Here is a 17,786-nt window from a genome sequence, read left to right as displayed (position 1 = left end):
GCCTGCAAAGAATAGAGGTTTCTGTACAGGCATAAAGAACCCTGAAAGGACTGGAAAATCACCCACCCAGCGTTTGAACGCAAGACTCCACGGAATAACACAGGCGCTCTATGCACTGCACCACATAGACTGCCTGTTTTTACCTGCTGTCCCCTTGTGCTTCCGCATTGAATGTCAGTGCATCTTCTGCCTAATAGAGTCAATACCAAATAGTGGGGTACTTTACTCACTATATATAGGATCAATATAGTGAATAAAGTACCCCCTATTGTAAAATATAAGGATATTATAAGTCACAGAGAAGTTCCATAATCATAAAAAAACATGAGGCCAAAGGCCTTTAAAAGCCTTTAATGCCAAACTTTGCCAAGTAAAAGTTGTCAAGGCACTGTAGAAGTCAATGGGAGGTGCATTGATCCTATTGGACCATTTTTAAACCAGAAATCAGATTGTTAGATTTTTTTGGAATATTTTTTGTTCAGAATTTTCCGAAAAACTTGAACCTGTAGAGGTGGAACTTTTTTAAATCATAACTTTTAATAAATTTGATGGCAATAATGGTTTTAGAGTTTGTGAGTTTAGTCATGGTTTCAAAAACTTCTAAAACCACTAAAATCCCATCTTCAATAAATAAGCCTCCACGAGTTATTCATTTGATAAATATGATTCTAATAATCTCATAGGAATGAATAGACAGTTGCTGAGTTTCTCTGAGTAACTAAAGGCAATAACTAATTTTCGTTGTTATTGGTTTAGAGAAAAAAACTAAAAAACAAAATTCAGGTATTAAAGAAACACAAAAGTGCAAAGTGTTTCTCAATGTGATCAAACAGACCACCTCTACTGTGGGATCAATCTGTTCATCTAACAGAGTACAAATTATCTATTAACCTGCTAGACAGGAGTGATTGCAGCAAAACCCCTATCAGGAGAAAGACACAGATGTGGCTGAGGGGGTGGAGTGTTACTACAATGAGTATTTAAGAACAGCAGAATTTTAGAGAGAAGAGTTATTAGAAGAGATACCAGCCATGCAAGCATCCAGAATCACGAGGGTGCTTCTGCTGTTTGCCCTGTGTGTCTCGGCAGTGTGTTGTTCAAGTGATTACGATGAGGATGATGTGGTAATTGAGCTTTCTCATTATATAATATAGCATATATAAGGATTGCTGTGTTTTTTTTATGAAGGCTGGACAGTTTTTTTTAGTTGTACAAAACTAGACAGCAACTTACTGAAGGGCAAATATTTATTCTGCAATTATCCTGTAATTATATATATCCAGAAACCCATTATCCAGAAAACTCCTAATTACGAGAAAGGACGTCTTCCATAGACTCCATTTTATATCAATAATCCAAATTCTTATACATGATTTCCTTTTTCTCTGTAATAATAAAACTGTACCTTGTACTTGATATAATTAATCCTTATTGTAAGCCCAGCCTGTTGGGGTTATTTAATGTACAGAGAGACCAGCAACCAAGGGACCTTTCTAATACAAGGATCCCCAACCTTTAGTACCCATGGGCAACATTCAAATGTAAAATGAAAATTGGGAATGAAGAATGAAAAATTTTCCTGGGGTGCAAAATAAGGCCTTTAATTAGCTATTAAGTTTCCTCTATGTGGACTGGCAGTTGACAGGAGGCTCTGTTTGGCAGGACACCTGTTTTTTTTGCAACCATAACTTGTCTCCAAACCAGGAAACCCAAAATAAGCACCTGCTTTGAGGTCACTGAGAGCAACATCCAAGGGGCTGCTCAGCTCACGAGCCACTGTTTGGGGATCACTGGTCTAATACAGACACACACAGGCATATACTGTATATGCACATGAATGTATAATTTATACTTATACATACATAATTTAGAAGTGATAGATTTATATAACAAACAATATGCAAACCTCTGGTTAAATTGCTTTTCTGTGTTAACAGGATGAAGCAGCACTGAACAAGGTAAGCTGAAAAGAAACCTTATTATTTTCTTTTAATGGGATCTCTTTGATGGAATACAAACAAATCACTTGTTGATGCCAGTGGATATTAAAGGATTAATTTAAATCTAATTTAAAAAAAAATTAACACGGTTATTTTCTTTATTACATTAACTGAAATTGCTTTCACAAGTTGCCATATCTAATAAACCACTCCAGTGGTTCCATATATGGGTAAAAAAGTTTGAAAAACTTTACATAAAAATAATTTTGGCTATAGAATGTCTCATCATGCATTTGAAATATTTTGCGAAATGAATGCCCTGCCTTGTCACTAGAGAATAAGTCAGAAACTTCAACCATATGTTAATTATCAGATAATATATGAATCCAAGCTGTTGCTTACTGTACTTGCACAAAATCTAGAGACTAAAAAGCTGTGCTGCATACAGAGCAAATTTAATTGTTTTTGTAAATTTATTTTCAAAATATTATTTTGATTCCTTTTTTTCACATGGATTTGTAAATGAGAGAAAATACAATTTTGGAAAATCACTGCTTAATATAGTGTTGTGGTAATATGCACCCTGGTATTTTTCTTGTAGGCTATAAACCAGTTAAAATACAAATAATTATATGCAGTATATAAATTAGGTGTTAAGTTATAACAGAAATACATTTTGACTCAGTTATTTCATGTGCTATTAATATTAGTCAGAAAATGCAACAGCTACGGTTGATGCTCGTGGACACAGGCCCCTATCAAGAGGCCAAGAGCCAGTTCCTACTCGAAGACCTGCCCCCCCACCAATCAGCGGTGGAAGTTACAGAGGACGTCCAACCAAGGCTCCTGCCAAAGCTCAGAAAAAAGAAGCTACTGAGTATCCAGATGCCGGTGGCTGTAAACATGCATATGAGGAACTGGTAATTTCACGTTATGTTTTTCTCTGGCGACCACCTTTTTGTAATTTGTGTTTTAGTCTTCATAATCCCTTGCGGCCAACATACAAAGCTGAAAGGTTATGTATTTTTAATTTTAGGGAACATTGTGTCCAACTGGATGTGAGCTCAGAACAACATTGCTGAAACAAGAAAGGAATGTTAAATCTGCTATCAATGATGTCCGTGGAAGAGTGGAAACCTTGTCTCAATCAGCAAATATTATATATAGATATACAACTGTACTGGGACAGAAGCTTAAAGAAAGACAACAACAAACACTAGGTATAGCTAGTTTCACACTTTATTACTATACTATCACTGTTGATTGCAAACACCTAGTAATGACTACAAGCAGGCAGACATATCTCTTCAGATCTAAGGACCAAACTGGTCATATAAAGATCCAAGCTTTTAGCAGTTAAATGGCTAAATAAAGTAGGGGATCTTAGCAACTTACAGTAGGTCTAGGTTTGTCTAAGTCACAGTATATCATTTGGTTGTCCTATACATACAGCAGCTTTGGTTTTTAAGTTATTTGTATATGTATTGCTATGGAATGCAATGTCTGTTCCTTTTTATTACCCACCCTGGTGGCTCAGACTGTTGAAACAATGTAAGACAAGGCAACTGATTAACAGACATATCTTTTCTGGGGATCTCAGACTTTTGCAACATTGTTTAAAAAATATCAACCAGGATTAATGCTACTTTCAATAGCAATTGTTTTTACAAATAACTAAAATGTTTAATAAATGTATATTGGAAAGTTGCTTAGAATTATTTTTTCCTGTATTAGGCCCATTTTTATTTTGCCGTTGACATGTCCTTTAAGGTTCGCTTTGCAGGAATATCTAACAGAAATGTGAATTAAATTGACATGTGTAACTTCTTTTGTAGATAACCAGAATGTAATCAATGAATACAACCTAGAACTGGAGGAGCAGTACACATTCATCAAAGACAATCTGGACACCAAAATTCCATCTAACATTCGCATTCTTCGGCAAGTACTAGAAAATATTCGATCCAAAATTCAGAAACTTGAAACTGCAATAGCCACACAAGTGGAAAATTGTCGCTCACCATGTGTCACAACTTGCCCCATCCCGGTTGTCTCTGGCAAAGGTACTACAATAAATAAACATGGCACATTTACTTTCTTATTAGATTAAGCGATATGGATTTTTTTATTAAGGCAGATGACAAGCTTGCAGGAGACCTAGGACTACAGAGGAGATACTGTATATTTCTTGGTTTCAATCATTCAAAGCTTGTGCTGATTTCAGTGGAACATATAATTGATACAATGTTTGCACATGCACGATTTGTACAAATCCCAAGAAATAGACATAATATACGTCTTACATGTCTTGTCTTCTATCAAGTTAATCTTCATCTAACTTCTTTGTATATAATCTTTTTGTTTTTGTGATCATTTGATCAAGCAACCCAGAGCCCTGCCTATTTTTGTATGCTTTCTCTTTTTGCATTTTTAAATACTTTAATATTGATTGCAGAATGCGAAGAAATTTACAGGAAAGGTGGAGAGACATCTGAGATGTACCTTATCCAGCCTGATAGTTTCTTCAGACCATTCAAGGTTTATTGTGATATGGTAACACATGATGGAGGTAGGTCAATGAAGTCAGCATATAAATAAGTGTAAATTCTGTCATTCTGTTTTATGTCAACTTCCAAAATTCCTTTTAACTGAGTTTTGACACGGAGGCAGATTTATTTGAAAAGCGTTTATTAAAAAAACTTTTTTCTGCTATTTCATATTTTATTTTCGAGCACCAGCATATTTTAGAAAAAAAGATAGGATTAGTCAAGTTGTTTGTTTGTCACAAGCAAATGAAAATAACATTGTTCTATTAATTTTCAAAAAAAGGTAAAATAAAGTTGGCATAAAAAAAAATTTAAGTTTCTTAGCCAGCCTTTACTTGCTGAGTTTGTGGTGAAGGTTGTGCATTCATAGGCTTACTGCATAGATTGAGGTTGCAACTATTCAAACTCTAGAAAAGTCTAGCTTGTCTCAGTATATATATATATATATATATATATATATATATATATATATTCCAGCATCGGACTGGCCCACCGGGATACCAGGAAAACTCCCGGTGGGCCCAAGTGTCAGTGGGCCCTCCTGCTCCTAAACATTTGGCTTATTTCAAGGCCATTGCCTATTTCTATGAGAATAAAGAGGCTAAATAGATGGAATAATAGGTTATAGTATGTAAAGAAAAGAGAATAGGCAAATAGAGGTTGAGTGAGGAGAGGAAGAAAATAATCTTAGAGTGGGCCCCTGGTCTAAACGCTTTTGGGTGGGCCCCTGGTCTAAGGGTTTTTGGTGGGCCCCTGGCGTCCCAGTCCGACACTGATATAGTCTGATATGTAAGCAAAGGGCACACATCAATAATTGATATAATATACCAAGAGATCTTGACAGTAGATGAGGAAATAGAAAAAAATGGCAGCCATAGAACCTTGTGGCTTAGTGCACTGCCTGTCAGCAGATAAAAGTGCAAGAGGATTGGTTTAAGGACTTCATTCAACATAGCAGTCATAGCGACATTTAATAAATATTCAAATACTGTACTGGGTTAAAATTTACCACAGTTTAATACAATTAAATTTTACAGGATGGACTGTTATTCAGAACAGACAAGATGGCAGTGTTGGTTTTGGAAGGACATGGGATGCCTACAAATCTGGATTTGGAAATATTGCTTCCAACGGTGGAAAGGGTATCTGCGACATGCCAGGTAGAGCCACATTTCAGTAATTAAATTATAAAAATTTCAATAATGCTAATATTCCTTTCAAATCAATATGAATGCTGCTGTGTGTCCTGTTTTCTATGAATACAGATGCTATATATAAATCTAAATGCTATCTATAAATATAAAAACACTTTTCTAAAATTCATGAAAAAGTAAAAAAAGCTTTGGATATGCCATGCTCTTTTATGTTGAGTTAACCATTGCCGTTTAGGATAACTGCTAATTTTAATTATTTACAAGCTTCATATTAATAAAGCAAGGCTTGAAATTTTGTCTTGGCTTCATAGAACAAAATAAAATGGCAAAGTGTCCAAAAATGCTTTTGGTTTTATGTTTTACGCATTATAACTGTAAAAATACTCTAAAAGAAGTAATTTGCACTTGTTGAAATATTAATTTGTTGCATTTTAAATCAATGAATTTCAGGGGAATTCTGGCTTGGCAATGAAAAGATTAGCCAGCTGACTAACCTGGGAGCTACAGAAGCTTTATTTGAAATGGAAGACTGGGACGGTGCCAAAGTAACAGCCCAATACAATGGTTTCACAGTGCAAAACGAGGCAAATAAATATCAACTTTCTGTTAGTGGCTACAAAGGAACTGCTGGCAATGCTCTAATGGAGGGTGCTTCACAACTGAAAGGAGAGAACCGAACCATGACAATACACAATGGCATGTTCTTCAGTACTTTTGATAGAGACAATGATGGATGGTTAGTATTTTTTCATTTATTGGTCACTGTTACTTTCAAAGGGTTAACAACAACAATAACAACTTGGCTTGGCAATCTACTAATATCAGAATATAATATTGTAAAGCAGCTTGCACAGTACATGTGGATTTGGTTAATTCTTAAACAGAGACTGCACATCAGTTTTTTATGAAGATGTCACTATACCTGCTTTTAATATACTGTATAGTCTAATATTCATTTTATGTATATAATTCAAAATAGTATTGTAATATAGCGTCTATAATACAAAAATACAAATGCTAACTGATAAAAGAGGTAGAGAGTATCAATAAAAGCTAAATAGAGCTTACAGTCTAAAATATATGGTTCATGAGCCACTCGCAAACTGAACGAAATGAAATGAGAGTAATTGCTCAACAATATTTGTACTCCCTGTGAAAATGATTCCTGTTTTTTGCCTTGTTGGTTTTTGGTTTTACAAGCCTAGAGTCAGATGGATCACTTTTAGTCTATAATTAAGCAATCAATCACAGTGTATCTGCCCAGGACATTTGGGGGTGATACACTGGAGGCTCTTCTGAAAGCACCCTACTACTATCACCCTCCTTTACTATCATACCTGCCGTAAGTTAAGTCGTTTCTATTGCTCTGTTCTCTTAGCAGTAGAGGGGCAGTCTAGAATGTATTTCAATGAACTGTATATTTTTACCTACATTTTTACAGCATCTCACTTTTATAATTTATAGGCAACACTCAGATCCTAACAAACAGTGTTCAAAAGAAGATGGTGGAGGATGGTGGTACAATCGATGCCATGCGGCCAATCCTAATGGAAGATATTATTGGGGTGGACATTACACATGGGATATGGCAAAGCACGGCACAGATGATGGTGTTGTATGGATGAACTGGAAGGACTCCTGGTATTCAATGAAGAAGATGAGCATAAAGATTAGACCATATTTTAATAAATAAAATGCTGACATGTATAAAAAAATCCTTAGAACCCATGATTCAAGTCCCCTGGGTCAGTGAAGAGGACCATCAAAAACATATAGATGACTTTTAGCATTACCACCTTCACCTTTTTTTTTTTCAGTTCAGTTGTTTTTTAGAACATTAAACTTTAAGGTCAGGCACACAAGCAGATATGGGGGGATTGCCGCACGAGGAAACATCGGACAATGAATCTTGCTGAGTGCCATTCCGCTGGCGATTTACATTTTAGTCATCGGGAAGGCAGGGGAGGTAGTTTGGGAAGATTAGTCGCCCTGAAGAAGAGAAGATTTGTTGCGGGGCCACTAATCTCCCTGAATCTGCTTGTGTGCCCTGATCCTTATACTACAGATTTAGAAAAACAGTAAAAAAAGATGCGAAGCAACTGAAAAAATATTTATTTCTGATAAACAATCTGAAAACAATTGAGATGTAAAAAGTGTTTGGAAGGTGAACAACCTCTTTAACTGTACCCAGACTCTACAGAACTCAGACTTATATTAGTTTGTGTCAGCCCAGGCAGTCAGTCTGTAATAGCTTCATTGTTAGAGCTCTCAGTTAACTGACTGCTGCCCTGATTTTGTCGATGCATTTTTTAGAAACCTTACACTTATCGTAAAATCCTAGAACAGAAAAGAAACTCAGAGACGACTGACTAAATCATATACAATTTCATTAGGATCAGCAACAACTCTGTATAAAATATTGTATGGAACTACACTCTCATTTCAAAATAAAGTCACCTGAATCATTTTTTGCTTTTAGTGTATCAATCTAAATGGTTTCCAACCTTTGGTCCAAGAGTAGCATTTACAACTGCATTGTTTACTACTTACTATACATTTCTGCACATGCTTTAATGCTAAGATGTGTGGCTATATGATTACCGTACATGATGGAAACATTCAGTACAAGTAGGATGCGTGTTAAACAAGGAAGCCCGTTTTAGAAAGGTCAAAAATCATGGTGATTCTGGCATCTTTTATACAGTAACATTAACTATAAGTGGAATACTCTACATATGTTCTCAAATATATTTAACCTAACTATTATCTGGAAACCCATTATCCAAAAACCTCCAAAATTCAAGAATGTCCTATCTAAGCAAACAAGACTTTCACTTTTTGGTAATTATATATAGTACAGGTCTGGGACCTTTTATCCAGAATGCTCGGGACGTGGAGCTTTCCGGATAACGGATCTTTCTCTAATTTGGATCTCCATACCTTAATTGTACTAGAAAATCATGTAAACATAAATGAACCCAATAGGCTGGTTTTGCTTCCAATAAGGATTAATTATATCTTAGTTGGGATCAAGTACAAGGTACTGTTTTATTATTACAGAGAAAAGAGAAATAATTTAAAAAAAATGTCGATTATTTGGATAAAATTGAGTCTATGGGAGACGGCCTTTCCGTAATTTAGAGCTTTCTGGATAATGGGTTTTTGGATACCTGTATTTATAAATAATAAACCTGGCTTTATAATTAATTATTCTGCATTCCAGTTATTTCTCTGATAATGTATACACAGCTCAAAAATGTCTTATTTTCTTACCTTTTGAACAAATTATTAAAGAATAAAGAAATAGATTCAAGCTCAACACAGAGGCATTTCAATTTATATATTGGATCTCAACTGTATGACCCCTACCCAGATCATGATCATAGTATTAGCTAAATACAATGCACTAGACTAATACATCATATCTCTTGTATTGTAATTTTTGCCATATTGGACACAACGTGAACTTGTGCTACCACATTGCTCAATTTCTTTTTTCTAATGAAGCTTTGCCACCTAAACACAAGTTACGTTTTAAAGATTAATTTATAACTGCATGGATAATACACTTGTCTGCTAAAAGTGTGAAGAATAAAATTTGGGGGCAAGAATAATTTCTGGCCTAGAATATTGGCAATCACTCAGTTATGCAATCAGTGAGGGAGAGGAAGAGAGGAAGAGTGGCACAGGCTACACACTGGTTGTCTTTGGCGTTTGATGCATATTAATTATTTACTTGCACCTACTGGTGAGCATATAGCTGTCACTATGACGTCATACACCTGCAATGAAAGTTGCAAGTCCGAATTTATCTCAATATTTTCTGCTACAAACTCTGATCAAATCCGCTCGTGTTTTTTACACTTATTTATTATTAAATTTTCCTTGTGGTAAAAAATCTGTACCGCATACGATTTTCATGAATTTCAAAAGTTTTTGGAATTTTTACCTAAAAACTCCAAAACTTCAGGGTATTACACGAAACCCAGCGCACATCAAAAAATCATTGGGACTTCTCCCATTGACTTACAGTATATGCAACTTCGACAGGTCTGAGATGCCGAATTTTCAGATTCTGACTTTTCCATCCTCGGGGTTTAATAAATTCCGGAAAATTCGCGATTTTTTAAAAGTCTGATTTTAGAAAAAAAATCACGAATTCTTCGTGATTTTTGCATTCGGAGTTTATTAAATAACCACCTAACAGTTATATTTGAAATTATATATAATTTTTATAATATATATATTCCCTCCATCGGCCTCCCTTATCTCTCCCTTCCCACATAGTCTATTATGTAAAACAATGCCCCTGTTTGAAAACCTGAGCTAAAAACTCAGAGTAGCGCAGCGAGGTCCCAGGCACCATCTTCTGTCCTTTTCTGTCCACTCTTCTGGGGGCAAATTTACGGCGATGTGATTAAAGTTAGCGAAAATTCACCAGTGTGATGTCATTTTGGTACTTCGCCGATTTACTAACGGGCGCAACTTCGCTAGCGAAGGAGATAGACTCTAGCGCTGCTTCGCACTCTTACGCCAGGCGAAATTTCACACTGGTGAAAGTGTGTTACTTTGCAAATTCACTAAGATGCGCATTTTACTGAACGTTGGCGAATTTACGGAGGTTAGCGAATTTGCCCCTGGTCTCTTTGGCGACTCCGACCCTGTAGGCGCATGGGCAGTTGAAGTGGTTTTCTGACTAGCTCCAATTGCGTATGCGCCTGCAGGGTACATGTCTGCGCTAAGACACTAATTGGGACATTCACTAAGATTCGTAGTTGTGCCAGGGGTAACTTCGCCGCACTTCGCCAGGCGTAGTTTCGCCAGCGCTCCGCAAATTCACTAAAATCCTAAGTTGCGCTCAGGGGTAGCGTAAGGTTGTGAAGTTGCGCTAGCGTTGATTCGCGAAGCGAAGTTACGCTAGCGATGGTTAATTTGCATACGGCGCCAAATTCAAATTTCAATGGAGGAATATGTAGCAACACTACAAATGCCTGGGAAACCTTCAAAACATCAAATAAAATTGTTATTTTGCCCTACACATGTGCCAACTGTATAGTTAAGTTGGCATGAGTTAGGAAATGTAGGGGGGAAGGAAGGGGAGCCCCAAAAATTTTTTCGATCTTTTTCAGCCTATCACCCATAATATAGAAAAAACGCCAGCGTTTTTTGGGACTTAGAAACATTTTTAACTTTTTTTGAAGACATCCCTATGTACTCTATTGCACTTCATCTGGTCTGAGGTGGTGAAGGAAGTCTAGCGTAAAAGGTATTTTTCAGAACAATGCACGCGTTAGTGAATTTGCGTAGTTACGTCCGTTGCGCAAATTCGCCAAGTGTAAGGGTGCGAAGTAACACTACCGAAGTTACGCCAGCGTCCGTTATTGAATTTGCGAATTCACGCTAGATGAAGTGCAATAGAGTACATAGGGATTTCTTCAAAAAAAGTTAAAAATGTTTCTAAGTCCCAAAAAACGCTGGCGTTTTTTCTATATTATGGGTGATAGGCTGAAAAAGATCGAAAAAATTTTTGGGGCTCCCCTTCCTTCCCCCCTACATTTCCTAACTCATGCCAACTTAACTATTCTATATTCTATATTATGGGTGATAGGCTGAAAAAAATCGAAAAAATTTTTGGGGCTCCCCTTCCTTCCCCGCTACATTTCCTAACTCATGCCAACTTAACTATACAGTTGGCACATGTGTAGGGCAAAATAAAAATTTTATTTGATGTTTTTCGGCGCTTAGTGAATTTGCCCCTAAGGGGGTTATTTATTAAGGTCAGGTTTTTTCTAGTCTTTCGAGATTTATTAAACCCCAATGGTTTTAAAAGACCTAATAAAAAAGTACTCCATCCAGGGGCACGGTAGCAATGAGGCGAGTTTCTCAACTTGTTTCAGGCTGCAGTGCCCCACTAGTTTCCAGGGGTGGCAAAATGCTGCTCCTGCAACTTTAAGAGCTCAATTTCCGGTTTTCAAACTAGTGAGTGTGCGGGAAGGGGGGTTGTGGTGGAGGGGCCGGGATCACCCCTGACTCCATCTCAGACCTGGCGAGTTCAAGTAGAAGTCAATGATATCCTGATCTGCGCTGGGTTTCATTCAATAGTCCGAAGATTTTGTGGTTTCGGTCGTCAAATCCGAAAAAGTCTCAGGTTTCAGACGTCAAATATAAAAAATTTGAAAAAGTCGCAGGTTTTGGTGACAAATCCAAAAAGATTTTTAGAATTGTATGATTCAGATTTTGTCACAATTTTTTATCCTGCTCAAGAAATGATTGTGAAAATGTATTGATAACATTTTCACAGGGGGGGTTGTCCGTACTGATTTGGGTGGAGTCGTTTTCAGAAAATAATGAGAACTTTTTGGATTTTAGTAAATAACCCCCTAAGAGTATTGCCCAAAGGAGGGTAATTAAGGGGGGGGGGCTCTTGTAACTAAGGGGTTAAGTTCTCCTTTAATCTTGGTATAAGAAAATCACAAGTGCCCTGGCAGCATTTAACATTAAGCTGTTGTTGCTGTTCTTTATATTTCAAGTTTTTATTTTAAATGATACTTAGGATCCAATAAAAATCAGTTATAATGATATCACCTCCCCAGGTTATTTTCTCTGATGTGCTTTGTTTTAATGATACAATAAGTATGCAAGCTTTGCATCCAGAATGTGTTTTCTTTTGATGCTGCTGATGCCTGTATTCCATTATTAAACCACACTCAGCTATATCTAAATGCATTCTTTAAGGTTGAGACTAGAGTTGCCAACTTTTTTCGGAAAAAAATGCGGGCCTTCCTATTTATTTTTCTTTTTTCCCTATTATTAACATTTGGGTCAACCATCATTTTTGGGGTCAACCATCATACCGGCCAGGTGGCAACCCTAGTTGAGAATTACAAGAGTCCTCAGCACTCAACCCATTGTCAATATATTTAAGACAGAGACATTTTGTGCATACTGCTACTGAAAAATGCCTTACCCTTTAAACAAAACAGGGATTGTTTGTCCATATATTGCAATATATTTAAGGTGGCCAACTACGTCAAAGTCATCCCATATCTGGCCAGTCCTATGCTCAATTCTTTTTTCCCTATTATTAACATTTGGGTCAACCATAATTTTTGGGGTCAACCATCATACCGGCCAGGTGGCAACCCTAGTTGAGACACACGGGCAGATTCGGGGAGATTTAGTCGCTTGGCGATTAATCACCTCTTCATATGGGCGACAATCTCCCCGAACTGCGTGTCTTCCCACCCGCTATAATGAAGAGTCACCTGCTCTAAAGCACACGCGGCACTTCGTTTTCGTTATCAAAATGTAGCTGAAGTGTGTGTAACTTGAGACCCGCAAAGCAAATAAACTAAACAGTGGTGCATTTTTGTCTAGCTTCATATATGCTTTTAGATTCAAACAGATTTTGCTTTTGAAGGATCAGGTTTTGTTTGCTTAAACAGGATCAAAGGGCATAAGGAGAACTTTGAAAACTCAAATTTGATTAAAAGATGCTTGTCTGCAAAACCACCGGGTCAACTAAATCACCATAAAGCTTTCCTGTATCTTTTTGGATTAGCGCACTGACATTATTTCATGTTCTGTAGTATACTAAATAGGTCATAGCTCTGCATGTGCCATTTTTATAATACTACTACTACTATTACTGCTGCTGCTACTACTACTACTACTACTACTACTACTACTACTACTACTACTACTACTACTACTACTACTACTACTAATAATAATAATAATAATAATAATAATTTCTAAACATTGGTATTATTATTATTATTATTATTATTATTATTAATAATAATATTAATAATAACCATATTGATAAAGCACCAACATATTCTCCAAAGAAAGTGTTACAATAGATGGGTGTACACATCAAACATACAAATTACATACAAATACTGAGCAAGACAGGAGGTAAAAGGGTCCTGCTCAATAATGCTTACAATATAAAATCCAACCTCATTTTAGATGTAAATAGTTGAGTTAACTTATCATGGGAAAACTGTTTCCCCCACTGGAGGTGTGATTTAAAGCCTGCACTCTGGTTGGGGAAAACAATACTATTTTGCCCAACAAAATACATGTAGGGAGTTCTATGCCTCTGCATCAGGTGGAAGTTTGCCCAAAAAATACTTGCATTGAACACTATGCCATCCACACCAGGAGGGAGCTCCCTATGTGACTGGCCATGATGGGAACCTAAACAGGAGAATAATGATTAGATTCCCCACTTGCTCGCTATGCCTATGTGTGTCACCAAACCTGGCCGCACACACCAAGAGCTCCCTCCCAGTGCGGGAGTCGTAGTACTCACTATGAGCATGGTTTTGGGCAAAATAATATTGTTTCCCAAACTGGAGTGTGGGCTCTATGGGGCAAATATGCTTACCTTGGAAGTCGCGCCAGCGTTGGCTTTGCCGCACTTTGCCAGGGAGCCGCTAATTCACTAAAATCCGAAGTTGCGCTCAGGGAGGCGAACGGTAGTGAAGTTGCGCTAGCGTTAATTAGTCAAGCAAAGCGAAGTTGCGCTAGCGATGCCTAATTTGCATACAGTGCCAAGTTAAACTACAATGGACGTATATGTAGCAGCAAATACATTACACTACACAAGGCCGGGAAATAAAAAAAAATAAAATAGAGTTGTTATTTTGCCCTATACATGTGCCCACTGTATAGTTTATGTGCCATATTTTAGGAAATGTAGGGGGGAAGGAGGGTACCCCAAAAAAAATTACGATCTTTTTCAGCCTATCACCCATAAAAAAGTAAAAGACGCCAGAGTTTTTTGTGCCCACTTTTTTTGAAGCAAGCCCTATCTACTCTATTGCACTTTGCCTTGTCTGAGGTAGTGAAGGCAAGTCTGGCGCAAGAGGTAACGTTCAGTAAAATACGCAAGTTAGTGAATTAGCGTAGTTACGTCTCTTCACCATAGCGCAACTTTGCCTGGTCGTTAGGGTGCAAAGTAGCGCTAGAGTAGGTCCACTTCGCTAGCGAATTTTAATTCGTGAAGTAACGAAATGACGTCACGCTGGTGAATTTTCGCTAGCGTTAGTCACTTCGCCCTTTAGTAAATTTACCCCTATTAGTTTGCACCTCAGTGGAGAAAATTTTTCTAAGATACAGTAGCCTTTAAACACTAATCGGCCTGTCTACTGCAAATCATATTTGAAGGGTCTAATATTAGTTTGTGAATATAAATATCGGCTTAGCAACCTGCATGACCATGTTAAAAGTTCTGACATTAAACTAATTTAATATTAAAATGATCCAATTTGTTTTTAGCAGGATACTATTTAGAATTCCTATCAAAGGATGTGTTTTGCAAACTCAGCCTATGCTAAGGACATTGAACCTTAGTGTAAACAGGACTCCCACAGTTCCTTTATCAGTTGATGGGGAAATGTTTTCAGGTATGGGAATATCTAAACAAAATTGTGCCTGCATAAGCAATCTTAATGCATGCTACGTGTCTGAGTCAAAGGTTACGTGTAAAGTAACCTTTGTTACTTACCTTCTGAGAAACCCTCCATAGCAATATTGGAATTGTATTTTGTAAATGAACCAGCGCTAAAAAGCTCAGGGATAGACAGAGAAGGAAATAATAATAATGTATAAGGGGTTATTTATTAAGCTCCGAATACCCGAAATCTGAAAAATTCGGATTTTTCAGGCCTTTAAAAAAATAAATCAGAATTTTTCAGGATTTATTAAACTCCAAATCCAGTGTCTGTGCTGATGTCTGTACCGATATCCGATGATTTTGGGGTTTCTGTGCAAAAAATTCACAAAACTCAGAGAAAAACGCTGTTTTTGTGGAAAATTCAGAACAATTCTGAGTTTCGGGAAAAGCTCCGAAGTTTGCCCGACCTTGGCTTTTTTCTTCATAAATAAGGTCCATTCGGGAATTTGGAGTTGCTCGAAGTTTGATATTAGAAATACTGAGATAAATTCGGACCTTGATAAATAACCCCCATAGTTTAGTAGGTTTTATTCTATAATACACCCTTCTGTAAGCTGATAAAGGGAAGTGCTCTTTTCCTTCACCCACAGGGTCAGTTTACCCTTTACCTGATTTTTTAACAGTGACACTTCCTGGGGTTTAAGATTGAATAATAGGGATGTAGCGAACTGCCGATTTGGTGTTCGCGAACGCCGTTCGCGAACACCGGCAAAAAATGCGAACGTTCGCAAACAGTTCGCGAACTTCGAACACCCGCTAAAATCGTTCGATTCGAACGATCGAAGGATTTTAATCGTTCGATCGAACGATTTTCATTCGAATCGAACGATCGAAGCATTCGATCGAATGCTTTTCATTCGATCGAATGCTTTTCATTCGATCGAATGCTTACAATCGTTCGAACGAATGGAAATCGTTCGATTTGTAGCGGTCGAAGGAATTCGAATGGTCGAATGGTCGAACGATTTGTATTCGAATCGAACGCGAACTCAAAATGCGAACGTCGCGCGACGTTCGCGAACATTCGGCGGACGCGAACGGTCGAAGTTCGCGCGAACAAGTTCGCCGGCGAACAGTTCGCTACATCCCTATTGAATACTCACAAACATTTAAAAATCTGTAAGCCTCGATATATTCCTGCTCCACAGTTGTAAACACCAATAGTTCTGTATTTGTATTTTTCATCCGAGTACTTGTCCGAGTAGTAAATGTTCATGAATGTTCTTGAACGCATACTACGTGTCTTACTTTTGTTACTTACTTTCTGAGAAACACTATATAGCAATACTGTAATACATACATAATAATACTGGTCACTTTATAATGTATGGAAAGATGTAATAATGGACCTTTACCAATACAGTGACTGAGCTACCAAGCTAGTATGGAGAAAAAGGTTCACATAATAAAAAGATGTTGAGTGCACATTGAGAAGAATGAAATGGATGGATGAATGTGTGTATATATTATGGGGGAAATTTACTAAAGGGCGAAGTGGCTAACGCTGGCGCAAATTCGGCAGATTTACTAACGGTAGCTGGCATAAATTCACCAAGGAGATAGACTCTGGAGCAACTTCGCACTCTAACGCCAGATGAATTTTCGGTCTGGCGAAAGAGCGTTACTACGCAAATTCACTAAGTTTTTGATTTTACTGACTGTTACCTCTTTCGCCAAACTTGCCTTCGCCACCTCAGACCAGGCGAAGTGCAATAGAGTAGATAGGAGTTCCTCAAAAAGAAGTTGAAAATTTCACCAGCGTAATTTCACCAGCGTTCGGTACCCTGTGCGCAACTTCGTATCTTCCTGAATTAGCATTGTCCAGGCGAATTTACGACTGGAGAAGTGTTGCAATGTGTGCGAAGCCAGCGCTGCGGAATTTTCGCCGGTTAGTGAATTTGCCCCTTTATGTGTACAACTATAGTCACCACACAGCCAATACATTTGTCACATTACTACACAATGCAAACAGCTTATTTTTTTACCTCTGGTGAGTCAAGAGGAAGGATATCCCAAAACCAAGGTTTGCCTTTGTGTCCCCAACTTTTGCCTGGTCAGGACGTTCCTGACTTCAGGAACGTCCTGTAGGTATTTGGTTGCTAGCAAGAACAAGCTTACACCAAGGCAATAAGTAAAAAAAGGGATACTTCAGGTGCCTTAAGCTTATTTTATAGTAGCCTGAAAACATGGTGTCAAAATGTCCAAAGCAGCCCCCCATAGACTTGAATGTGTTTTATTTGTTGGTGGAAGTGGAAAGCAGTTGGGATGTAATTTTCACAATACTTTACCCAGTATCTCATACCAGCATTAAAATAGAACCTCATAAATTCTAATGTATTCACAATATATTTACTGTAATATTAAAGTGGTAGTTCACCTTTAAATTCACCTTTTAGTGCAGAGTAGAAGGTGATATTCTACGAGAATGTGCCATTGATATTGATTTTTTATTTTTTGTGTAGGTGCTTGGAATTTAGACTGTGGACTGGTTGAAAGGGTTCAGTTACCCTGGTACACAGTGGTATGGAAGTTGGAATGGAGAATGAATAGCAGAGACTGAAGAGGAAGTCATAATAAATAGATTGTAACCCTCACAACATTTTTTTGTTGTTGCAGGGGTCAGTGACCTTGATGGCGAGATGGCAACAATATATCTATAATATTGTTATCAATATAATAC

General features: G+C 37.4%; 1 protein-coding gene across 1 annotated transcript; it reads left to right on the top strand.

The window, feature by feature from the left end:
• Positions 1-1,009: 1,009 nt before the first annotated feature.
• fgb.S (fibrinogen beta chain S homeolog) lies at positions 1,010-7,432 on the top strand. Its single transcript, XM_018243250.2, has 9 exons — positions 1,010-1,124; positions 1,938-1,958; positions 2,651-2,860; positions 2,977-3,160; positions 3,776-4,003; positions 4,396-4,509; positions 5,524-5,646; positions 6,091-6,376; positions 7,105-7,432. The coding sequence occupies exons 1-9, from the start codon at positions 1,032-1,034 to the stop codon at positions 7,331-7,333; spliced, it is 1,488 nt and encodes a 495-aa protein (XP_018098739.1). The 5' UTR covers positions 1,010-1,031; the 3' UTR covers positions 7,334-7,432.
• Positions 7,433-17,786: the final 10,354 nt, after the last annotated feature.

The sequence above is a fragment of the Xenopus laevis genome, chromosome 1S (genome assembly GCF_017654675.1).
Source record: "Xenopus laevis strain J_2021 chromosome 1S, Xenopus_laevis_v10.1, whole genome shotgun sequence".
Lineage (NCBI taxonomy): Eukaryota > Metazoa > Chordata > Amphibia > Anura > Pipidae > Xenopus > Xenopus laevis.
This window is presented reverse-complemented; position numbering and strand designations above follow the sequence as displayed.